General features: G+C 35.6%; 1 protein-coding gene across 2 annotated transcripts in view; it reads right to left on the reverse strand.

Annotated features, from left to right (window-relative positions):
* Positions 1-26005, reverse strand: part of LOC136816726 (calcium-dependent secretion activator 1-like) — a 34599-nt gene that overhangs the window by 2021 nt on the left and 6573 nt on the right. For both annotated transcript variants that reach the window (XM_067073045.1, XM_067073044.1), the window contains 23 exons: positions 21606-21819; positions 20465-20542; positions 19694-19866; positions 18663-18804; positions 18311-18369; positions 17486-17600; positions 16740-16906; positions 16112-16178; positions 15585-15699; positions 14243-14440; positions 13486-13619; positions 12111-12295; positions 11054-11158; positions 10191-10305; positions 9644-9779; positions 9068-9177; positions 8506-8653; positions 8016-8148; positions 3135-3302; positions 2092-2203; positions 1255-1299; positions 923-997; positions 176-259 (listed from right to left, as the gene is read on the reverse strand). In XM_067073045.1, coding sequence (XP_066929146.1) covers positions 176-259; positions 923-997; positions 1255-1299; positions 2092-2203; positions 3135-3302; positions 8016-8148; positions 8506-8653; positions 9068-9177; positions 9644-9779; positions 10191-10305; positions 11054-11158; positions 12111-12295; positions 13486-13619; positions 14243-14440; positions 15585-15699; positions 16112-16178; positions 16740-16906; positions 17486-17600; positions 18311-18369; positions 18663-18804; positions 19694-19866; positions 20465-20542; positions 21606-21819 — 2878 coding nt within the window. The remainder of the gene's footprint in view (positions 1-175; positions 260-922; positions 998-1254; positions 1300-2091; positions 2204-3134; positions 3303-8015; positions 8149-8505; positions 8654-9067; positions 9178-9643; positions 9780-10190; positions 10306-11053; positions 11159-12110; positions 12296-13485; positions 13620-14242; positions 14441-15584; positions 15700-16111; positions 16179-16739; positions 16907-17485; positions 17601-18310; positions 18370-18662; positions 18805-19693; positions 19867-20464; positions 20543-21605; positions 21820-26005) is intronic.

Here is a 26005-nt window from a genome sequence, read left to right on the forward strand (position 1 = left end):
ATCGGTCTCGCATTATTCTTGTTTTGCTTACCAATTTCAACGAAAGTTTAATCCTAACGACGAATTATAAACCGTTAATAAGATTATAATTTTTTAGAAAAATAACTTCAAAAACTTTCGGAAAAGAATGACTAGAACGCTTGCAAAAACTTCCACAAAAATATTCAAAACTTACAATTTTTCCCAATAGCTTGGCTGGTAAGCCACCCACATCCAGCAACGAGATGCGCCATAAAACTGACGTGAGTATTCTTATGCTCTGAAAATGAGAAACAACTTAGAATAGCTTTAAAAATTATGACGGTGAAAAGACTTTGCGATATTTGGCCATTCTATTTTATATCCATGCACACTGGCGGATTTAAAACAATAGAGCAACTACGTCGGAAACATGCGAATGAGTGCAACGCTCGTTAAAAAAAATGAAATTACAATTACAAATCTCTTCATCTGAAAAGTTTGGGAGGGCCTAAAACTGCCTATGATACAGGAGGGGGGTGGACGAACATTTTCCAGTTGTTTTTCCAAGAAGAATTTCCAAGGGGTATAAAGGAGAATTTTTTTATTTTCCAGCGGGTAAAAGGTTATTCTAAAATTTTTCAGGGGGTAAAAAACTGGTTTTAGTTCGTCCACCCTCGATTATAAGGTATGAAAAGAATTTTTCTAAGGGTTTTTACGCTAATTTCATCATACTCCCCTTGGTATCCACGCATTTCTAAGAATCTTTTTTCACCTTGAAAAGGTTCGTCCCCTTGTCTGGAAATTTAATGGAACAGCTCATTTTTCGGACCATTCTTTCTCAGCACTTTCTCGCTTATACATATAACCGAAGCCGGAGCTGCTCACAATTAAAAACTGACAATATTATCAAGGAAAATATATTATGTTTTGATAAAAAGTAAATATATACGAATTTGCTTACGTTATTGGAGATTTCTTGAATCATTTTATCACTCTTGCGGGACATAAATTCACGGAGTTCCACTTGATAAAAATGCTGTTAAATCAAATAAAATATGAGGAGTTTATTCATGGGGTCGATGGGAGGGTAGCCCGGGGTCCAGTCTTTTTTGTTAAATGGCGACCTAGTCAAATGCTCCTGGAAATTCACTGGACTCAGCGTCATAAAAAATTGTCAAAAAGCAAAGTTCAGCCAGGAGTAGACTCTAGTCTAATGGGAGGGCCGCTTCATTCAAAATCGAGCGAACGTTTTAGATACGGTATTTGGCAAAAGGATTGACGTGGTAGTGTTACCTTTTGGTCTTGCTGCGGTTCTTTAAACAAACCTAATTCTTCAAGCTGGAAAAATAAAAATCAAGTGTTTAAGTTAACTTACTCTCGGGTACCTAATAGCCGGGGGGGGGGCCCGCTAGTTAATTTTCCGAAAATTTCCTACCCAGGACATTTTTATTCCAATCCCCCCCCCCGATTATTAAGTTTTGAGATTTTTTCAAACCCCCCGCTTATTCCAAACCCCCCGGCTATTAGGTAGGTACCCGAGAGTAAGAATAATCGATGGTTTAGCCGAGACCAGGGAAAAGAAGGGAAAGGAAGGTTGTTTCACCACTTTCGTTTGTCGATTTTCCAACAAATACTCTTACCCCAAGGCTCAAGACCGATTAGTCTCAGGTGCCTAATAAACGCCCCCTCCACCGCTTTTTAATTTTTCGATTTATCTCCACCCCGAACCTTATTAGGACCCCTTGTTTATAAATTTTTGAAAATATTTTCAGCTGTAAAAGACGAGTGGCCCTTATTTTGCTCTAATTTAGTCTATTACCTTATTTTGGAAGTATTTAGAGGTGCAATTTCCAACCCCCTGTTTATTCAGACCCCCGTTTATTAAAATTTGAGGATTTCTCAAACCTCCCCTTTTGTTCCGACCACTCCGTTTATTATTAGGCTCCTGAGGGTACTGAATTTCGAGAAAACACTATCAAGGGTTAACAGGATGATCCCTTATTTTGGAGTCAATCGACTTTTTACACCCTTTTCGGACTAATTAGATTCAATTTCAAGTCCCAACCCTTTTTAAAAGGCTTTTTTGGTTCACTTCAGAGTTCAAGGAGGATGAATATACCCTCATCTTACCCATTCTTTAGTTTCATAGAGGACCGCAATAAGTTTCAGACATTTCTGTGGTACGACTGATTTTTTCTTCATTTTCTTCGGCTGAAACCAATCCATATAATCGTCATACATTCTAATATTGTAAGAAAAAAAATTGAAAATCGTTGCATCAAAACGAAATGTACGTTGTTGGCGTAATACTATCCTATCATATCATTCACCTAATAAATTAGGGAATTCTGCAACATTTTAATACTCAGGTAAGTTGTAGCATGTTGTCAGCACTTTTTGGTTTATGTGGTTTTTCACGAAAATGAGGGCGTAAACAATTAGGTAACACCTCTACAGGGAAACTTCATCATGGTACCCTTCGTAGTAAATCATTGGTTTGCTCATGGTAATTTTCATGTTTTTGAGACATGCCATAACTTATCTAAGTAAACAAATCATAAAGATTGGGAGCTGTCTACAATGTAGACCAAATTGTCACAAAACTCTTCAGATTCCAGGTGTCCATAGGATTAGATACAAGAAAAAGTCCGTTGAGAAGATCAAAACATCCCATATCTTTTAGGATTAGGAACAGAAATCCAAAGGGGCCTCGTTAAGGTTATATACCTTAAGAGAAGAAATTTTGTCGGAAAGAAACGAATTTGGCGAATTACCTAAAAAAATTGCCAAATTCGCCAAAATTTCTTCCCGCCAATTTAGATTTATAGACCATTCTCCAAAATTAATTCTCACTAAATTTTTACACACTAGTCTCTATTTCACCTAAAAACCCCCTTTTCATCCTTTTTAAGCTTGCATATTCAACAAAAAATGGATCGTTCGCCAAAATTAATTCTCGCCAAATTTAGAAATTTCATTAAATCGCCAAAATAAATTCCACCAAATTGCACCTTTCTTCTGTTAAGGTAAATCTCTTCTGTTAAGGTAAATCTCTTCTGTTAAGGTAAATCACGACATACAGAGACACTCGAAAAAAATAATTGTTAGTTGCTTTGGACTTCAAATTTAAAAAAGATCACGTCACTAGATCAAGCCCATTCTCCGCTACTCACCTATTACAGAATTCTTCCATAACATTTGCTGCATAGCAACGCAGCCTATGTTCCAAATGGTGAACTAAAGATGGCGACCACATCCTAGTCATAGTGTTTATGTATTCAATGAATCTACGAAACGAAGTCTCCAAATGGTGCGTCACGCTGAAGTAAAACTCATCACTCCTAAAGAAAGAAGAGAGTCTTAATTAGACGATGTTATCGTCCGTTACAAAATATGGCGGTATGGCCTTATGGCGGTATACTGAAAAAAAAATCGGCGGGAGAGTTTCGAAGTAAACAGGCAAACTCTACCGACTGTAAACTCTTTTCGGCAAAAAACCCGTTTGCGAATTTTCTTCGGCTTAGGGCTTATTTCTTAGATAGTGATTTGTCTTAGACTATTATAGCATAGTCTAACCTAGGGATTGAAAACATTTAATTTGCTACTGGGGGGGGGGCTTCCCAGGATCCGGTATTGACCAGTAATCCGGTATTTGACAAAAAAATGATCGGTATTCTGATAATAAATGGCCGAATTCTCGGTATTCTGGTTACGCGTCGGAATATTTTTGACCGGCATTAGGGCTGATTAGGAAAATTATTTGCCGGTATTTTATAAAAAAATTACCCCCATTTTGGTATTTTATAGCCTGAAGTTTTCGCTATAGGTTAGTCAAATTTCAGTATTTAGAATGTGTTTTGTCTACGTTGAAAACTGATAGTAGATAGAAAACTGAAGGGCGTTGTATCATCACGTACAGGGCGGAAAATTTCCAAACTTACAGTTAAGGGGGCCAGTTAACCGTTTCTCGTTGAAGTTCTTTTCTGTCAGTGTTTGTCAGTGTTAAGTATTGTCATCAATATAATGCTAAAAATGTTTGATTGGAAGTCAGTTTGTTAATCAATCATATGTCTGATTGTTCAGTCATTGTATATATGTTCAACCATTAGTAATATCTACATCTGTTACTAAAATTCTAGGTAATTAGGAAGGACTTTGGCTAGACATCCAAAAATTTTTGAAGCTTTTGAATATTCTTAAGATTTTGAGTTCTTAAAGGTTTTGTTTTTAAATAAGAGTGATATCGTCTGCTTACTCGTCAATTTCATTTACAAGCTTTTTCACATTGGATTGACACGGATGTGGAGCAAGATTGGTCAGAAAGAGGAAAAAAAAGATTGCTTATATCACCATAATATAACAATAATCAGATACTGTCCTGATACGAAATATGTGTCTAATATGAAACGAAAACACTTATGTAAAAATAAACAAGTGATACTTTTATGGACCTACCTGGTTATGCATTTAACACATATATAATTGTTGACGAAAGTTTTGCCAGGCATTAGTTGATCATTCAAGTCAGTAAAGAATTAGACACGAAAGTTTTTTATTTAAAAATTTTAGCATAAGCTTTTCGACATAGTCATCTTCAGTGCAAATGATTTAAATAAAACGTTAAAAATGCTGTGCAGTTTATACAAGAAATGTTTTTGAGAAATCACTGCTAATTCCCATGGGCTATAGTAGATATTAGATATCTACGATAGTTAGAGAATTAACAATGATTTCTCAAGGGTAATAAAAACATAAAATATTAAAATGTTTTGCTATTAAAATCAAGTTATGCCATTCCGAAAAAGTAGTAAAGTTTTGTTTCGGTTTGATTGTTCAATGAAGGGGCATTCAAGGCAATTAAAAACGCTTCCAGGCTCTTTCTTTCTTTTTTGTTGATTGGAGCAGGCGATAGGATTTTCCACGTGAAAGCATGATCAGGGTTATTAAGGAGGTGTTTTGAAGGTTCAGATGTCCCACTTGATGACGTATGTTCACCCCACCTGACTTCAACATTTCTTTCTGTTTCACCAATATATGTTTCCCCGCATATACAATCTCCTTGGTAGATTTTGCAAGACGGATGTGGATTTTGGCTTTTCAATTTGAACAAGTTTCTAACTTTCTTAGTGTTCCATTTTATTATTTTATTTAAAAAAAAAAAAATTATCCAAAGAAAACACCTTTATGTTTGACGGAAAGTTCTACAAACAAACCGATGGATGCACCATGGGAGGTCCGTTATCCGTAGTGTTTTCTAACATTTTTATGACTAAATTAGAACAACAAGTTGTTGTACCCCTGAAGCCTTTGTTCTATCGCCGATATGTCGACGACTCTATAAATCGACGAAAGAAAAACAAACCAGATGTACTTTTCACAGCATTAAACAATTTTAAACCGGAAAAAATCAAATTCACAATTGAAGTTTCGCCAACAAAGTTCTTGGACACAAAAATCAAATATAACGAAACGATAGAAACATCCGTTTATCGTAGTGAATATAAATTACCTAATCATTGGAAGTCGAGAGTTCCAAAACGATACAAACGAAATGCGATCAACACAGATATCCACCGGGCAGCCAAAATATCATCGAATTTTGACAACGAAAAGAAATTGATAAAGGATAAATTTCAACGAGCTGGTTTCCCACCAAGATTTATTGATAGTGTATTTCGTCAGTATACAGAAAAATATGAAGACGAGGTTATCATTCCACAAAATTTCTTTGATGAGCAAAAAGAAAAGAATATCAAAATCGAAATTCCTTATTGCGAGAAAAATGAAGAAATATCATCAAAATTCCTAGAAAAATTCAAAGCCTTTACAAATAATCGGTATAACGTTTCAATAAAATGGAACACTAAGAAAGTTAGAAACTTGTTCAAATTGAAAAGCCAAAATCCACATCCGTCTTGCAAAATCTACCAAGGAGATTGTATATGCGGGGAAACATATATTGGTGAAACGGAAAGAAATGTTGAAGTCAGGTGGGGTGAACATACGTCATCAAGTGGGACATCTGAACCTTCAAAACACCTCCTTAATAACCCTGATCATGCTTTCACGTGGAAAATCCTATCGCCTGCTCCAATCAACAAAAAAGAAAGAAAGAGCCTGGAAGCGTTTTTAATTGCCTTGAATGCCCCTTCATTGAACAATCAAACCGAAACAAAAACTTTACTACTTTTTCGGAATGGCATAACTTGATTTTAATAGCAAAACATTTTAATATTTTATGTTTTTATTACCCTTGAGAAATCATTGTTAATTCTCTAACTATCGTAGATATCTAATATCTACTATAGCCCATGGGAATTAGCAGTGATTTCTCAAAAACATTTCTTGTATAAACTGTACAGCATTTTTAACGTTTTATTTAAATCATTTGCACTGAAGATGACTATGTCGAAAAGCTTATGCTAAAAATTTTTAAATAAAAAACTTTCGTGTCTAATTCTTTACTGACTTGAATGATCAACATATATAATTGATATCTACGTAAGCGTGACCGTTAAACAATCATTCAGAACACAAATAGTGACGATCTATTAAAATTAGTCGTTTGTTTCTTTAAAAAAAAACACGTTTAGAAACCAAAATTTCATGCTCTTAAAATATTCTTTCATATTCAAGACTTCGAGAGCAAAAAAAAACATCTCATCAAAAAATTCAGTAATTTTAAGAACATTGATGTATGCTTATTAATAGTGATTCTTATAGATAAATTAATGTGTTTTTTGAGCTGAAAAATTCTTTTGTTACAAAAATCTGCTTGAGCCATCTTTTACCTACTTTCATGCAAAAAGTCAGAAAATAACAAGTCCAAAAAACACTTTTTTTAGCCATTTTTTAGCTGAAACTCACCCCAAAATTTTTTTTCCAAAAATCGAGCTCCGTCACATTCGAGGGTTTATAGTTATGCATCTTTGTGCAAAAAATCATAAAGATTGAAAGAGCCAATCTTGAGAAAAGCTTATACCTAAGTAATTGATAGTGTGCTTATAAAAAAATATCGAATTTGGCCAGTTTTTCTATAAAAACAAGTCAAGCAACCAAAATTTCATGTCGAAACACACATATTCTTTAAAAGTAAGCCCTCCTGAGCAAAAATCTCGTAAAAAAATTGAGTAATTTGAATAAGAACATTGATGTATGCTTATTAATAGTGATTCTTATAGATAAACATGCGTTTTTTGAGCCAACTAAATTTCTTTGCAAAAATCTGCTAGAACCGTATTTTACCTATGATGGTACCCTACTTTCCTGCAAAAAATCAGAAAAAATTAATGATCCAATTTTCCACAAAGTCCAAAAAAACCCGTTTTTTAGCCGTTTTTTGGCCCATATTTGCCCAAAATTTTTTTTTGAAAATCTGGCTCCGTCACATTCGAGTGTTTATAGTTATGCATCTTTGTTCAAAAAATCGTAAAGAATGAAAGAGCCAATCTCGAGAAAAGCTAATACCTAAGTAATTGATAATGTGCTTATAAAAAAATATCGAATTTGGCCAGTTATTCTATAAAAACACGCCAAGCAACCAAAATTTCATGTCGAAACACACATATTCTTTAAAAGTAAGCCCTCCTGAGCAAAAATCTCATGAAAAATTGAGTAATTTGACTAAGAACATTGATGTATGCTTATCAATAGTGATTCTTATAGATAAACATACGTTTTTTGAGCCAACAAAATTTTTTTGTAAAAATTCGCTTAAGCCATCTTTCACCTACGATGGTACCCTACTTTCATGCAAAAAATCAGAAAAAATTAACGACCTAATTTTTCACAAAGTCCAAAAAACCCGTTTTTTAGCCGTTTTTGGCCCAAATTTGCCCCAAAATTTTTTTTTTTGAAAATCGGGCTCCGTCACATTCGAGGGTTTATAGTTATGCATCTTTGTGCAAAAAATCAGAAAAAACTAACGAGCCAATCATGAGGAAAGCTAATAACGAACGAACGAACAGACGAACGAACGAACGGACAAAGGTTAATTTATAGGACCTCCACCGGGGTAGGTCCAAAAACCTTTAAGATGTCTCAATTTTGAATACCTTTTAGGGGTCAATACATCCAATCTTTGCAAGTCACCTTCAAGTTCATCTTCCATGAATTGTATATTACGTAAAGCTATGGGCGCGAACAAATGTTCCATACGTACGTCGAAACCGTTACGCCGCAAAACGTCTACAGGGAAAATAAGCATGTGTTAAAGAAAGGGTTTACTTCTTTTCAATACTATTCATCGAATGATTAGAAAATCAAGTATCGAACACTCTTAATAGTACAGAGAAACATAGGAAAGAAAAATATACATGTGATAGATCTTATTCATGCCTTATGGCTCCATGTTAATGAGGATATACTCCTTCAAAGGTTTTGCACCCTTTTTACTCTCAGTAAAATTCTGAAATTCTTTAATCGACTTTTCTAAAAACAGCACCTTACTCGAGCTTGATGAAGATTTTGTTAAGTTTTTCGGGACAATTTTTGCAGACGTTAGTTGAAATCAATACACATGTTGAAATACAATGAACCACCTACCATTCGATTTGATGAAATAATGTAATTTCTCATAGAGAAGTAAACTTTCCCAAGAATATTTGCTTTCCATTCGCAGCAACCACTCAATGTCATAGCTCAAAACCTCAGCTAGATGGGTTTGATATATGTCCGTGAAATGGTAAGGGATCTAAAACAAGAAAAATCAATATTTACTCATTTTCATATCTCCTAGAAAAAATGACAATCTAGCATGTATGAAAGTTTGGGACGGCTAGACTAAAGCCTACTTTCTGACAAAACTTTGCTTTTTGATGACTTTTGATGATGTCGAGGCCATAGTGAAGTAGACTAGAGGATATCGTAATTTTGAAATCTTCCGACCTTTCAAATTATTCAAATAAAGGGACTGGTTCTGGTGGTATCGAATAGTTGCGTGCTTAAGCAAAGCAGATAAATGAAGTTTGCCATATTTCACCGGGCCGCTTATTCGCCCCATTCAGTCTATCAGAAGCCACTAGTAGCCTCCGGGTTAGGGGGAAGGGTATGCTTGACTTTCCTTACTAAAAACTTTGGTTAATTTAAGTCGGAGGAAAGGTCTTACATCTATGAAATACGTTTTGAGTTCATCAATTATCCGAGAACATTTATCCACACAGATGATGGTTGCTTCAATCTTGACTTGAAAAGGTTCTTTATTTGATTCCAATATATCTAAAAAGAAGAAAAAGTACGCCACTTTGAACTGTTTGGATTATGCTAAATTACACGCTTTTTCTATGAGGATGGTATTTTTTCATTTCATCATGGGTATTCTTAACTTTTTGGGGAAAATTATCTCAATATTCTTAGATTAGGATCCAAACTCAATCTAAATTTGAAGCAAAAAATGGCATCTTTCTAAAAATGTTTTGAGCCTTTAATGGGGGATAATTAGCAATTGACAGTCTAAGATCCTCTTAAAGTGGCATTCTTTAGGTTCAGTTCCCTAAATCAATGATGGTGTTATTCTTCACATATTCTTAATTTTTTTGACCAATTTCATTATAGATATTCTGACATAAAAAAAGCGTGTAAATTGATAAAAAACATCGGAAAAAGTATTTTACTTTGCCACGAATTTATTTATTTTCATTTTTGATTATGTCTAAGGGATCGAAAAATGCCAGAATGAACATACCTTTTAGATGGTCAGTAATTTTATTATAAGTATGGATGATGGTCTCCCTCAATAATATTTGTAAGTTCTGATGAAACTGTTCGTTCCGTTCTTCTTTTGAACCTAGCCGCAACATACTGTGATGTGGTGAATTAGCCTGAGAATTAAAAAAGAAAGCAAGTTATTCAGGCTAGATATATGTTAAGCATTCCAATATCTTATAAAGATGAAAGACAAATGTTCGGTTTTGCTGAAAATTTATACTTACCAAGTATGATTTTCAACTGAGGATTGTTTGAATAAGACATGAAACTGTCAGTATTGAAACAATAATTTTCACTACTTCATCTATCATACTTACCAAGTATAAATACCAAGCCATTTTAAATGAATTTGAATTAAATATTCGCCGAACTAGCCATAATAACATATACAGTACTCTCAATACAAAAGGGAAGTTTTTGAAAATCATTTACAATTCGAGATTATTATTGTCGCACAAGACCTAGGTTAAAAGGAATAATTTGACTTATTAGTAAAGTAATGAAGAGAAGCGGGCAAAACTTACAAAGATTTCTTGCAGTAGCTCCAGATGATGTGATAAGAATCCCTTTTCTTCGCCGAAGCTTTCCACATTGTCGTCATCATTTCTCAACTTTGGTTGGTTGAAAGGAAACATCTCTCTGTGATAAAAGTAACAATTTTAAGAACATGAGATTCAAACGAGGTCAAAATCCAAGAATTCGGTAGGGAAAGTAAGCGTACAAAACTTCTGGTTCTCAAGGTGTTAAACACAATTTTTAAACTTTTTTTCAGCGACTTGTCGTATAATTCTTTAGCCGGCTGTAATAAAAAAATCTATTTAAAGAAAAACTAAAAATGTGCCCAAGTTCGGCTGAGCTTTCATGGTTAAGTTATCTACACCAGATTCACAAATTACAAAGATTTCAAAACATTGCCGTAATCAAAAGGAATTATCCAAAGGTACAAAACAAACTTAAACCCTTTAACTGCCGTTCGTATTTTTTAAGATTCGACCTATTTGCCACGGGAAAAAAAGAAGGTTCGACCTATTTGCCAAATGTCGGCATATGCCGACATGGGCAAAAGGTATCGATTTTGACTTCATTTTCTGAAAAATATATGAAGTATCAGCCAAGGACTATAATTTTGAGTTGAACATTGTTGAATAGTTATTTTTCAACATAGAAAAGCTTTTAACTATTATCTTTTTTCATTGCAAACCATCTAATAAAAAATCTTTGTAGAAGTGTTAAATTTTGCGGCAAAAAAAAGGAAAGTGCCCATGTCGGCAAATCCCGACATCGGCAAAGAAATCGAAAATGCTCATGTCGGCATATGCCGACATCGGCAGTTAAAGGGGTAAGAAGTTTTCCAAACGTTTGATATTATTATCAATCTTCGTCTCACCTGAAATAGATGATTGATCTTCTTACATAGTCATAAAGCGGTGCGTGAAGGTCGAGAAATTCTTGATTTTCTTCTTTGGTGTATCCATACTTTATTGAACCTCTCCTGGTAAAGTAAAGAACATTTGTCTACACAGGAATCACTTATACCAGGAGTTTGATAAATATTACAAAACCTAAAAAAGGGGCCCAGAAAGTTGGTGTCGACTTTTTTGTAAATTCTAGCCTTTAATGACTGTTTGAGAATCTGCTAAGATCATTACAGTTCTCTTTTTGGAAGTTTTTTTACAATAATCCATATGTTTTGCACCTCCTTACACTGACATTTCCTGACCAATAGAATTTGAAAATAAATCTGAATGAACTTAATCTGAACTTTCGTGAGACAAAACAATTTTGGTTATTGCGTCATTCTAACCCACTACCTTATATCGGGGAAAAAAATGTCGGGGAAAGTGACGAAAATTTTGAGAGGGTGACGAAATTTTTCCCCGACGAAATATTTCCCCGACATTTTATCACCCGACCAAAACTTATACCAGATTTTTTTATCCCCGACCAAAACATTTACCCAAAATTTTATACCGCAACCAAAATTTAAATCTAATTTTTTTACACCTTTATTTACCGAAATTAGTGCTTTAAACGTCGAATTACAAGATCCATTTTCGAGCTAGTAAAGGAAATCATTTCTTTTGGACAATTTAGTCGGGTGTAAGTGACGAATTTGAAATTTTGGTCGGGGAAAAGTACCTCTAGGTTACGAAATTTTTCCCCGACGAAATAAAAACCTCGACTAAATAAAACTCTGACATTTTTTCCCCCGATAAGGTAATACATCTTTTCAACCGTGACCGCCAATGACCACGCAGGCATTTTTATCCGTTTTACTAAACTAAAACTGCCCCAGTCTTTTTTTCGCATCTAGATCTAGACTATAGAAAAAGATGTCAAAAAAAGATTGGATCGAGTTTAGTGGGATAATTAAATAATTAATTGGCACACGCCTGAGGTTTATTAGAAAGTAGAAAGCGTGGGATTCGTTTGGTCTCGCCTACCCTGACATTTCTAGAGACAAGAAGCGGAACACCGATCTGACATATCGAGGATCCACTGTATATTGTTCATCTGATGATAAACAAATCAAATGTTTCAATGTATCCAATTTAGCGAAGATGACGTGAATATCATATCGTTGACGGTATCCTCTCAAAACGTATTTCTGATTTCGTGTCAACCGACCCTAAAAATATTAGAAGGAAAATAAAATATTGAAACCACCAAGCTTGTATAAAACATCAAACCAACGTCTATCTAACATTCAAGTCAAGTGAACGTTAAAAAAATATCGTTTTATTTTTTCTAGGCATACTGTGTCGCTATAAAATCTGCTCTAGATCTTTAGAATGGTTAGAAGCTTGAAATCCCGAAAGACTGAATAATTTACAGTTGACCCTCGCTAATTCGAGCTCGAATGAGGAATCTAACTAACTATAAAAAAACTCAAATCAAAGAAAGCATTTTACGAAGGTTTCTTCTGGACGGGGAATGAAAATTTGTTCGAATTATAGAAAGTTTCGATTAAATAGAATTTCGAATAAGTGAGGATCAACTGTATACGATAGTAATATATCAACAAGTTTTCTGCAGAAAGTTTTTCAAAATCTCTCAACACAGACGTTGTTATATCTAATGTAAAATTATTGAATGTTCATTTCTATCTTATCTTGATTCAGATAAAGTATGATGTGAATTTTACAAAATAAAATAAATCTTCAAATACAAAGCTTGCTTGCATAAAGGAACGCTTTAAAATGGATTTCAGAATCTTCTGGAGAAAGAAGAAATATATAGTCTCTTTGTAGATAAAATTGCGGCCATTCATTTAATTGAGATTCAAGATCTTATCATTTCGTCTATTACTAGCTTCGCCATATATTTACAAAAAAGAAGTAGACAAGCTTAGAATACGAATAACAGTCATCGTATATTATTCGAGATATAAAAATACAAGTTCCATAGTCTAACCCCGGGGGAGGGGGCGGGTACTTAGGCAAAATGGGTGCCGGGTATGTGCGAGCCATAAAGGGACCCTCGAAAGTCTCTACAAAAATTATTAAAAAGCAAACTGAGTCTCTGTAAGGGTCTTAAATTCACGAAAATCTAAATTTTCTCCCTCAAAGGGTCGTGATTTTCAAAAACATTGGACAAAAATCTCTTTAAGGGTCCCAAAAATGCCAATTTTTTTTCTCTCTAAGGGTCGATTTTAGAATTTTGGCACGGGCATACCCGTAACATATTAGACGACTAGATTTAAAAGTGGGTTATGGTAGTAAAAAAACTCAATTACATATTTAAAAATTATGGTATTATCATATAACACCGATATTACCGTATTATACGGATTATAAACGACAGTCTAGATCTACCTACCATTAAAGCCTGTTCTTTCAATTGATAGGATAGTGTTAATTTCTGTAAAATGGAGAATAGTTGCTTCTGGTTGAATTCACCAGGATCTGCACCAATAACATTGGAAAGTCCTTTCTTGAATGCTTCAGCTTCGACTATATAAAAAATTAAAATTCTTTTATAAACACATTGTTATAGAAAATAAGACTGAAGGACGAATTAGGAACAGTTACTAACTTACTAACTTAGCGATCTTAGGCTTTTTTCAAGCCAATAAAAGTGAATGAAAACAGATATGAGCCAGCAAATCACGAAGAAACGAGAATACAGTCGATATTTTACGTGAATAGCCCAGTAATCTAAGACTTTTAGATAATCTTTCACTTGTTTTCACGGGGTCTACGGCCGGCCGGCTCGGCTATGGATAAACTGGACAGAGTATTGGAAGGAGTGGGGACACGAACCACGAACCCCTGACACCTTGACCGTTCGGCAATCGCTCCTTAGTTCCGTCTTAGTAGACTGGCACGCCAGTCGGGCTGGAACGGCATCACGCGGGAAAAGTGAGCGTAGGAGCTAGGTAAGCGTAAAAAGAAATTTTGTCGGCGACAACGACTGAAATTGTTAATCAGCAGCCTCTCACCAACCTTTTCTCGTTCTCCTACGCAGCTCCTATCCTAGCAAACGCCCATCGCCTTCATGTTTCCGCCCTCTGACATGATTAATTAACAGACTATAGTTTGCTAGTTTACCTTCTTAGTTTCTAGGAATGACGCACCTTCTCTTTTGCGTTTCTGTTCGGCATTATTCAACGAAATGGAATTCCAGTCATCGACACCATACGGTTTCACTGATTGTCCGGTTGCTAAGTATAAGACTTTGATCCAATTCAGCTGGTCATTTTCGGACGCCGATGAGAAAACCATACGCTCGCCTTTCGATTGGAGTTTGAAGTAAAAGCGACCTTCCGTCTTATCTAAAATAAAGGGTTTAAGAGCATTTCAATATAAAAGGCTGGCAAACTCAACCAGCTGTAACTTTTTTCATGAAAAAAACGTTTGCCAATTTTCTTTGGCTTTTGGCTCATTTCTTAAATAATGATTTGTCTTAGACTATAGGATAGTCTAATATAAGGGATGCTTGTCGTTTATAAATTCCTTCCGAGGGTTACCCCCGTCTTTGTGTTTTTTGAGGCGTTTATTGCCACAAATTAACTCAAATCCCTTAAATTTTGAGAGCCGGAAAACCCGCTTTGAGACCTCGCTGAAACCGGAAGAACTTTCTTTGTACATTGGTTTCTAAAAGAACCATTATTACACTGTCGCTGTCTCGGTAACTCATTTTCAAAAATTTTTGAAATTATTTTTTTCTCAAATATCAAAATGCTTTGAAATAGGTATATAAATAAGTTGTTTTAGAATGAATAGCAAGCAAGACAATATTTAGTGCACATTTAAAGCGAATGAACTATAGGTTTGTTAAAAACTTGACATTCATAGTGCGAGAAGGGGTCTGATCCCTCCCTTGTTAAATGGTCCCCCCTTCTTGGCATCCCCTCCCCGTCCTTTAAAAATGCCTATCCCCCAAGGGTTTTGGGCTAAATTTTCGAAAATATATAGTGTATAGTGCGATCCGATAATCCCCTTCTCGCTACTACCTCCTCTAAAAATCAATCGCCTTGTTTTCTCTGTCTATTTGTTTATGGTAAAAAGGGAAGGGAAACAGTAGGCAATTATATGTAAGCCCCCCCCCCCTTCTTAAACGATCCCCCTCTTTGCTACCCTCCTTTTTAATGAAAATTTCTGATCTCCCCTTCTTCACTTTTTTGGAAGGTGTCATCCCCCCTTAAGAAAAGGGGGGATCCGAACTATGGTACATTGGTGTGAAAATACTTGGTCTTGCTTACCCTGACATTTCTAGAGACCAGACATTTCTTTGTCAATTTTTTTTCCTTCCTCGCGATAAGAAACGGTATCCTTCATTTAAAAGGCAGATATCTTCCTTTGACCTGACCTTATCGCCATAATTCGAAAAATATGCTGCTCAAAAACAAAGAAAGGGCTGAATTTAATCTGTTATTCTAAATACGATCTTTGTGCACGAAAAACCTTTACCTTTACCTTCAAGTGCATCAGTGTTTGCGAAATCCACAGCATAATTACTTAACATGATGAAGTGTTTTGGTACCAATGCATTCGAGACATACGTACATAACGCCATGTCATTGTCTAAAAGCTAAACAGGGGGGTGAGAACAACTGAAAAATCGAAGTGAAATTTCAAACAACAAGTTTGATAAAAAGTGTAGTTTCCTTATAACTCAACCCTACGCTGGCTTGATATGTGCATAACAATTAAAAGCTTTCATTGCGCAGACGCTAAACGAAGACATCACTTTTCTGCTAACCTTTGAAGTAAAGTAATACAGAATATGGGCAACCTAAATTACATTTAACAGTATTTAGTAGCCTATCGCTATCCCAACACGCGATCTTATCACTCGGATGTCGAGAAAAAGCTGTGGTCGTCTGGTACAGGCAAACAGTATTCATAATATGCGACATTGCAATTTCTTCTGACATTACATCACGTAATTATGTCAGAAGGCATTGTAGTGGTGCATATAATGAATAGGACTAAGAAAATACCTTGACTACCATGAAAAATCTTTCTTTCAACGTCCTCCAATGAGATTGTCCTTCACACTCAAGAAATCTAGAATAAAAGAAAACTGGAATAGATAAGGCTAAACTTGTATCAATTGTTTTATATGGAGGCGAGTTGGCCCGGCTAGGTGAAGCAGGATGGATTGGTCACATTTTTGACGAATCAAATGGCTAAAAATATATCAAGTGACGTTCGAAAATCTCTCTCAACTCACCTAGCCGGGCCAGCTCACCTATACATGGACAGCCCCTAAACTATTCTTGCTATAAGGGAATTTCAAATCGATTGTTTCATTTATCATAGCAAGACACGAATATAAAGACTTTGGCGATCCCAAATTGCCATAAAACCCCTAATCAATGGCCTGGTCACCTATTTCAATACCTCATCACTGGTGACAGAATTATCGTCTGAATGTTCTTAAATCTGTCTCAATATAATCTGTAGCGGAGACAAAAAAGGGTCATAAAACTTTGATAGAATTCGAAGTAGACAGCTGTTTTGTGCTCGTTCAAAAGATATTCAAGAGTGGAATATTTATCATAAAATGAAAACTTTTAGAACAATCTGCGTAACAGTTGGGCAGAAAAGAGGGAGTCGAATTCTCACCCTGCACGTTTGATAGATTTATGACCATTCATTTCGTAAGATAGTTTGATTTTGGCTTCATCGAAATGCCATTTGGATTTGATGAACGAATGGCGTCGATGAAGGAAAGGCTTTAACGTAAACCATTTGTTACGTATGCACGTGCCGGCGTGAATATTGATTGTACACTAGAAATTACGGATAAAAACGATCATTGTTAAACCAAGCAAGACTTTAAGTATCGTATTACTTCAAAATAAACGCTCATTAAGTTTTTTAGGAGGGTGTTTATTCAAAGGGGCGGGGAGGGGCGTTTATCAAATAATTTATAACCAAATTTAAAACCTTTTTTTATCTAATTATGTGTTGAACGGTGAAAAAGAATTAGATTTTTCTTTCTGTTTTTTTCGTTTTTATCTAATTAAATAGAGTTTTATAGTGTATAAAAAGCACAAAATGAAAAACAAATCCGCGCCAAACTTTCCCCGAATCTCCCCTCACTTCAAACAGCTCACCGGGGTCCATTGTTTATAAGATTACGAGACTTTTTCTCTAAAATAACTTGGAGTATCAAAATGTTCGTTCCTTTCAAATGAGAAACTCCTGAAATTTTATCATTTTACTGATTGAGTTGCTTTATCGTGTAATTACTGACCCAGATCTCAGGTTCCCTTGGTTTCCATTGAAGACCAAAAACATAAATCAGGTTTAAGCCACACACAAGACCAATATTTGTTAAGAAGATTTGAGTTATTTGTGTCATTTACCTCCGTAAGAGCAGTTTCATGTTCCAGCTTCAAACGACTCGTTCGAACACCCATTACTGTCAACTTCAAATGCGTTAAAGGGTACGGCACTGTCCACGTGCCTGCGATTTGAAACCTGAAAGATATAAAGAATAATTACTATAAATGGCCGCCTGATATTAGGCTAATTAAATAGTTTCATTAAATGTGGCAACCACTAAACCGTTGATCGCGCCTTCGGAAACATATTCTTGTCTGGTACCCAGATGTAGAAATTTTCACCCGACACGCTAAATCTCTGAAGGTCGGAAAGGTTTTCACCATCTGGAAGGTTTAGATTACGGAATTTTGCAAGTCCGCATCAAGGATTTCGCAGCCTGGTAACTCCTGGCCAGCTCTCGTTTTCGGGGATTGGCAGGTCTAACCGAAATATTTTTAGGTTTACGCGCAAGGGTAGTTGAAACCGATGGGAAATTGGCCCGCTCCTTTAAAGCTTTAGCGTGGGTAGAATATCAGATAAATCATGCTCAGACATTACGGGTTTGTATCGTTCGGAAACGAAACGTTCCCAAACATTAAAAAAAAAAAAAAGTTACAAAGCAAAACAAATCAAATGCTTTCGCTCCACTATTTTCGTCGTAACGAAACTGTTCCGCTTTCGTTGGTCCAAAACGTTTCGAAATCTGTATGAAACTGTGATACAAAACCCTAACATCTGAACATGTAAACTAAAAAAATCAGAAAAAAAATACCAAGCCAATCGCGACCTCCGAGGTAGGTAAAGATAAGATAGGTAAAAAGATAATTCAAGAAATGTCTCACACTATAAAATAAATAGTTCTTTACTTTGCTTCTTTTGCAGGGCAGTTTTGTGTTCGACAATCTTCTTCAGGATGTCCGCCAAGCTAAAAGCGAACGGGAACGAAGTTTAAAGTTGATTGCAGAGCAAACAGTTGCGATCGGGAGAGTTTTGATCACCATAAGGTTTTGTAAGCAGATAATTCTACAAGAAGATCAAGTCTCCATAACTCAAATACGTACGGGGAACACAAATTTGTTCGAGTAAGGCTGATAAGCAATTTTAAACTGAAGGGGCATGAAAACTTGTTCGAGTTAAGGAGTTTCGAGCTAAAGGAGACTCTACTGTAGTAAAAAAACTTTGAGAAATGAGGCCATGCATAAGAAATGTTCAACTTACATGCATGACAACAAAGATGTCGTGGTCACCCAGTGATTCCATCCCTTTGATATCGTGCACGGTCAATTTGATGTTGTATGAACAATCTCCAAACACTTTGATGAACAGGTTGCTATTGTCACCACCAAAACTTAAACGTTTTCTGTGATACGGAAAAACACCAATAAAAAATTCTTCAAAAAGTGAATATTTAGTCTACACAATAGACAGCACCAGGCGTTTAGGCCTTACTAAAAGAATGAGTTTTACGCTCGAAACGAAGGGAGATAACTAGGCTTTAATCGTGACCGCTCGTTTTAGAGTAAGTTATCTGCTAGTACCTATTCAATCTCCTATCCCAGCTGGCACACAACGTTGTTTCAACGTTCATCTAACGTTCACAACGTCCATATAACGTTAAATGAACGTTGAAACAACGTTGTGTGCCAGCTTGGATATCTATCCTGTGTAGTGTCATGATACAGAAGATGCTTAGTATTTCTTTAGGATCGTAATCAACTCCGTGTTAAGAGTCCAAAGCATCAAAGTCAAAACCACTGTTCTAATGTGGACGTGATACCTCATAGTGCATAGTACCCGTTAGTGTAGTTGCACTAGTACTGTAGAGTGATTGAGATGTCCATCAATCGAAGCGTTCATCTTTTTAGAGAGTGTCTACTGAAATGATTTGTTAGAATTGGGACAAATTTGACAATGGGCCATTTCATTTTTTCTATCCATATTCAGGGGGGGATGGACGAACATTTCAAGAGGATAATCTGAGAAGAATTTCCAAGTAGTCAAATGGAGTGTTTTTCCAATGGAAAATTTCAGGGGAATGGAATGAAAATTTCAAGCTTGTAACTTGAGAGTTAAACAATGTTTTTAGTACCATAAGAAAGGTATTATTATACTCTTACTAAAAGCATAATATGCCTTTTTAAATCAAGTGGTCAGGATTTATAGCCTTATTAAGTCTGGGACTTGGTATATTGGCAAATTTAGAATGTGTACACACGTCACTCGGGTTTGAAGGGTTAAAAAGTTCATACTTTATGACACCTATTTTATGAGCAGCTTCGTCCATAAACTTTCCATCCGAGCCACTTTTATTAATTTTGAGAATGGTATTGTTGATTCGTTCTGTACCCATACTCTTGAAGCGATCTTTCGATTCTTCGATGTAGACCTCTGGCATTGCTTTGTGAACAAATTCCAACTTCGCCTACGATGAAGGAAACGATAAAGTAGCATGCACCTCAAATTCTTTTGGGTGCATTTACTTTAATACAATAATGACCGGTTATTGAGAGCTGTACTGAGAAATATTGCCCGAAGTCAAATAACGACGGAGCTTGCGAGGTTGTGCGTTGACTAAGAATATTTTTATAACGATGGGCAACTCCGTGCTGTGTTAGCCCGTCGTCATGCGCAAAGAAAAAATTTGATTGCGTAAAAAATCGTACAGACTGCGTCAATAAAGAAATCGGTTAACAATGCATCAATGAGTATTTCGCTGACGCTAGTTCACTATAAGTGAACTGACTTTGTTCCTCTGAAAGTCGTGCTAGCGGAGCGAGAGGTGTTTCTTTTACACAAATCTTAAACCAGAACAGAGACCTACAACAGAAATTTAAAGTCAGGCAATGAAGCTTGAAATTCCAATAGATTTCGGTCTGATAAAGATAGAAATTTCCAGTAACATATGGTCATAGGCTCGTAGGCTCGTCAACCTAAACTCCAAACGTTAGATGAGTTATGATAACGGGAACCTAATTGACCTATTTAATTGAGTTTAACAAACAACCAGGTTAAATACTTACACATTTGCTAGCTAAATTATCAGCTTGGATATTCAATTCTCTTTTCAAACAAGCCAGTTGCTCGTCTTCATTATCAAGCTGTTCATAGAAAATCGAAAATATATGTCACAAGATTAACTTTCGGGTCATTTTGTACGCCGTATAGTGAACTCTCGCTAATTCGAACTTTTATTTGTTCGAATCTTTCTATAGCCCGAACTAGTCCTAAGTTCCAATCAAGGGAGAACCTTTGTAAAATGCTCTCTATAATACACAAGTTGTAAAATTAAAGACTGAAGATAAATCACGCTTTTACTCAAAATTTTTATGTGCTTGTTACATCCCATTTATTTCTGATTGGTTCGAATTTATTAACACTAATAAGGTTATCAGCTGTAAGTTGTAAAGCAAGTAACATGGGTTTAAAAACAATCACGTGAACTTTTTCGAGTAATCACATGTTTTGACCGCATTGATATAATTTCGCAACCTGTGTGTTCCAAAGGTAGGTAGGTAGGTAGGTCGTTGACCTTGTGAAAACAATCCAAAGACTTAGATTACTCGGTTATCCACGTAAAATATCGAATCTATCTATCTAGGCAAATTCACGAAAAACTTCTAGAGGGGAGCAATAGTCGAGGTGATAGGCGTGTGATAGCGCACTTGGCTCATGATCTAAGGTTGTGGGTTCAACCTGTAATTGAACCAATTACACTTTTTTTATAAGAACAAATTACTCTAGAACAACCGATCTCTTAGGAAAATGGGCAAAAATACTCACAAAATGGCCAAAATAAGAACATGTTAAGAACATGTTAAGAACATTTTTAGGCTTAAAACAAAAAAGGTGAAGAGCATCCGAAGGCATCAAAAATCTTGGATGTTCTTATAAAAAAACTATCACTCATTTATAGATCACATGATAACCATTTCATTTAGAGTCTCGTTTTCAACGCTTTATGGTACGTAGAAATACTTTGTGAAGCGTGTGCACTTTTGCATCGAAATTGATAATGGTCCCTTGGTTTACATTAGTAAATACGTAAATGATGTTTGAAACAATTACTCTGTTTGAAAACGAGGCCCGAAATGATTCTAATGTCTCCCTAATAAGTGTAATAGGGCTTCTATACTAAAACTGTTAAATTGAAGAAACCGTTACCCTTGCAGCATTATAAACAGTCAACGCTTCATTCTGATTGATCGATAAAATCTTTTGAAACATCTCATACAATTTGTCTTTACTCAATTTATGTAATTCACGTGTATGTTCTATTCGGTTGCCGGAAGTTTGGCAACGCAACGTGAAATTGTCCAAAATAAACGTCTTCTCGTCTTCCGTAATGCAACCACGCTGGATAAACTCTGATAAGAAACTGAAAAACAGAGGTAGAGATTAGAGACTAGATGTAATGAAAATCGTAAAATCTTAATTAGACGATGTTATTGTCCGTTACAGTGATAGTAAAGGCGGGAAAATATGGCGGTATGGCGTTATGGTAGATCGGCGGGAGAGTGTCAAAGAAAGACTGGCAAACTCTACAGACTGTAAGATCTTTTCGGAATTTTCTTCGGCTTTGGGCTTATTTTTTAGATAAAGATTTGTCTTAAACTATAGCGTTTCAAGGAAATAAAATTCATGTCTCATTATACATTTTAAATTTCAGGTTTGCGATACATTCAATACAGTAGACCATGGCAAGAAAGTTCAATGGAACTGTTTTATCGTCATTTTGACTACATATTACAAAGGACTTGTGGAAACCATGTCAGCGTAATTAGACTAATTGAGAGTGGTTTCTACATGATAGAGTTTTTAAAACGAATGGACTTTGTAGTAGGGTTCAAACCCTTAGAACCCGTAACATCTTTGATACAACGCAACTAAACCTGGTCAATTTCAAAGAATGAAGTATTTAAAGAGTTTTTCGCGAGGAGGGGTTTTAGCTAAGGCTTACGAAATTTTCTTTTGACTCAAAAACTGACGTCACAAGCAAAATCCCTTAACCCCTAAAATTTGACGAAATTTGAAAGTCAACAAAACTCAAAACCGCTTATACCAATCGAAAGTTCACAAAAAATGATATAGAGGACTTTTAAGTGGATATAGTCGATTTCTCAACCTATCTCGAGAAAATTCACGTCAAATCAAAATTATGTTGACGTCATTTTCCGGTAGATGTCAAAGGTCCTAGGGGTTTGCGCCCTACTATTTGATGTAAATTCTGGATATGTTTCATCTTAACTACAATCATGGTCGTAATATTTGAGAAAAAAGGGAAATCCACCGGGAAGTTTTGAAACCACAATCGATTTGTAAGTGCTCTAAAGTAGGTTGGAAGGGTAGAGTTTTAACACTGAGTTTTAACATGAGACTTAACATTTAGAACCTTAGGATCTGAGGATCCAAAAGTTGAAAAATGGTCCAATAAGGCTCATAATATAGCCTGGAAGTCTATAAACTCGAGCCAAATTGAAATATCCGATTATATTTAAGAGATGGCCCAAAATCGATTTTCTCGCCCGAACTCGAAATAATTTCGAAAACGAGGAAATAAGCTTAATTCTCAATAGATTTTGACCATGATTGTAGATGACTCTATATGCGATACCCTTTTAACAGATCGCACCACTATAAGATCTGATGGGCGTGTATATATGGGCGTGTATATATCAGTGTGTATAATGCTGGTTGACTGTTCTGGGATTTCAATCTCACATTATGTTTTTGCAACATATTTTGCATCACGACAATTTGAAAATGAAATCTAACTCTGACTACAAAGCATACCAAAGTTTTAAGGATTGGCGAATTATTGGGTTGTGGCTATTAAAGAAAGTGCAAAAGTTAAAGGTTGTTAATCTTTATGCTATCCTCTTTACTTTCGCTTAATACTAGATCAAAAATTATGAGCAATTTTCTAAAATTAAGAATGGCAGACGACCTAGCAACAAAAAATGGATTTTAGCCAGGCGAGCGCTTCGTCCAACCCCTATGTTGTTATACATTTTTGAAACCACAAGAGGACAGTGTTGTCTATTTACTTTGTCTCGCTTATCCAAAAGAAAAGTACAAAAAGTTATTCAATTCTTTCTTGGAAAAAGTCCTTTTAGACCAGCGTCCGAGATTCAAAAAAGGCCTTAAAAATGGTTTTCGTAGGGCACCCCTTAGATCAGGGCAAATTTTTGATATTATGCTCCTAATAGGGTGTAGAATTGACAAAAAAAATTTGCCCTTCGAATCTCCTGCAGTTTTCGAGTGAATCGATTTTTAGTTAATCGATAGAACTTATCAAGGGTCCCCCCTTTACTAACGGTTTTTTCGAAGTCTGAAAATTAAATATCTGAGACTACCAACGGATTCAGCGTGAAAAGTAGATAAAGAAAATGGGGTTATTTGTTAAGTTTCGACCACCTGGTGCCGAAAAATGGCATTTTTAAGGCGAAAAATCGACGTTTTTGGCGTTTTCCGATGACGTCAGCATTTTCCTAGGAGCATTTTCAGAAAAGATCATTCCCACAGCTGGATAGCCCTGAATTAGTAGTATCCAAAAATGGTATGGTTTGTTAACTTTCGATGTCTAGATCTCGAGATAATTCATTTTTAAGGTGGATAAATATGCTGAAAAACTGCTGACTCAGCAAAAAATATCGATAATTTTCAATATTTAAACCAAAATATCACGACTTGTTTAAACGCCTTTTATCATTGAAGTTATGATGGGTAAGTTTTTATACATCATAACTCTAGTTTTGATTTCTATCATTTCAAATTCAATACTCGATGTTTCCGGAGAACTATTTTTATGTAACGGAAGGAAAAACATTACCGTCATGCCTCATATCCAGAATGACTATGGAAAAATAGGGGAAAAACCAATAGAAAACTTTTTGAAGAATTTTGTAGCGCAGCTGGAAAACTTAATCAATTCTTTACTGGAAAAGCTTGTTTTGAAGTATGGTTTTATTCACCCATTCGAAATTGTTGCGTTCGTCAGACGGAAGAAAATTACGTTCCTTTCCTTGGGACCGAGTGGATGGCTTTAGCAAGCACGAACGATAATGACATCTTGAACTTTTTATAAAACATTCCTTACAGTAATGACGAAATCGAACAAACCCTGCTCTTCGTGAGCTACCAACACTTATCAGGAATGGAAAATATGAAAGAGGCATCTTCAATCTTAACTGAACTGAGAGAAATGAAGGGAAAGTATAACATTGTTATCCTATGCATGTCACTAATATTTTCCGAACTTTGTGTGGAAAGTAAAAAATGGTTGCCCGCTCACAATGTGATTTATGGATTATCATTCTCTACAATTTTCAATACTAACTTGCATCGGATCTTGCTTGACCTTGATCGTCTAATTCGAGATATACAAAATGAGTGCCAAACATCAAGGAATACAAAGATTTTCGTATGGACTCTCAATGACCTAAACCGATACCATAACATCAGAGATGCTCTGTTTCTACAGGATTTGCTCAATGACCTTTTTATCAACACAACAATACATCTTGGTTTTAAAGTGTTAGAAATCCCATTTTCTAGAAATACTGATAAAAAACCTTTTTTGACACTGCAATACAAAGATCTAAACCGAGCATCTCTTAAATCAGCAATCGTGACAAACACCATTGGTTTAATCAAACATTTAAATGACATCGGAGGAAATGCTCAAATTCATATTATAATCTATTTTAAACACTTTGAACCTGACCTTAACCAGCTACCTTTCACATTCAATAACACAATCAGAATCATTGTTGACGGAGAGATCATAGCGAAATCTCCAATATTTGGTGAAGACGGACAATTTGTGATCGGTAGGGAAGATATGATGGATCCTTTGTTTATTAAAATACTTTTCGAGGAAATTTACTCAATTATATGTTAAATACCTACAATCCCACACAAAATATTTGAGACAAAAGGGATTTCCCTGTGAAATTTTAAACACCACAAATGATTTTAAAGCGCGTTAAACTAGAGTTGGAAAGTAGAATTTTAACATGAGACTTAAGATTTAGGATTTAAAAGCTCAACAACGAACCCCTTAAAATTCAAAATATTCAATGGAAGAAAGTGCTACCCTTAAAGGAAGAAATTTTGGCGGGAATTTAATTTGGCGGATGGCCAAAAAAGTTTTTTCAGAGGGAATTTAATTTGGCGGATGGACGAAAAAACTAAATTTGGCGGGAATTTAATTTGGCGGTCGCTTAAAAATTTAACCTTAAGATGGTGTCAAAACAGCGAAAAAATAGCAAAAACACCTTAAAAGAGATCATATTTTCAAAATTTTTAATTTGGCGGGAATTTATTTGGCGGATGGCGGAAAAAAGAAATCTTGGCGGGAACTTAATTTGGCGGATTTCAGTCAAATCCACCAAATCCGCCAAATTTTCTTTCCGCCAAAATTTCTTCCTTTAAGGTAGCAATGCTCGCCCGAACTTTAAATTCTGAAAAACGTTAAAATACACTTAAGTCTCAATATATTTCGAGCAAGATTGTAGTAGATACATGGCTTGGCAGCAGGTTTTAGGTGCCCCCTAAGAGTT

This window comes from Clytia hemisphaerica, unplaced genomic scaffold (assembly GCF_902728285.1).
Source record: "Clytia hemisphaerica strain Z4C2 unplaced genomic scaffold, Clytia hemisphaerica genome assembly, whole genome shotgun sequence".
Classification (NCBI taxonomy): Eukaryota; Metazoa; Cnidaria; class Hydrozoa; order Leptothecata; family Clytiidae; genus Clytia; species Clytia hemisphaerica.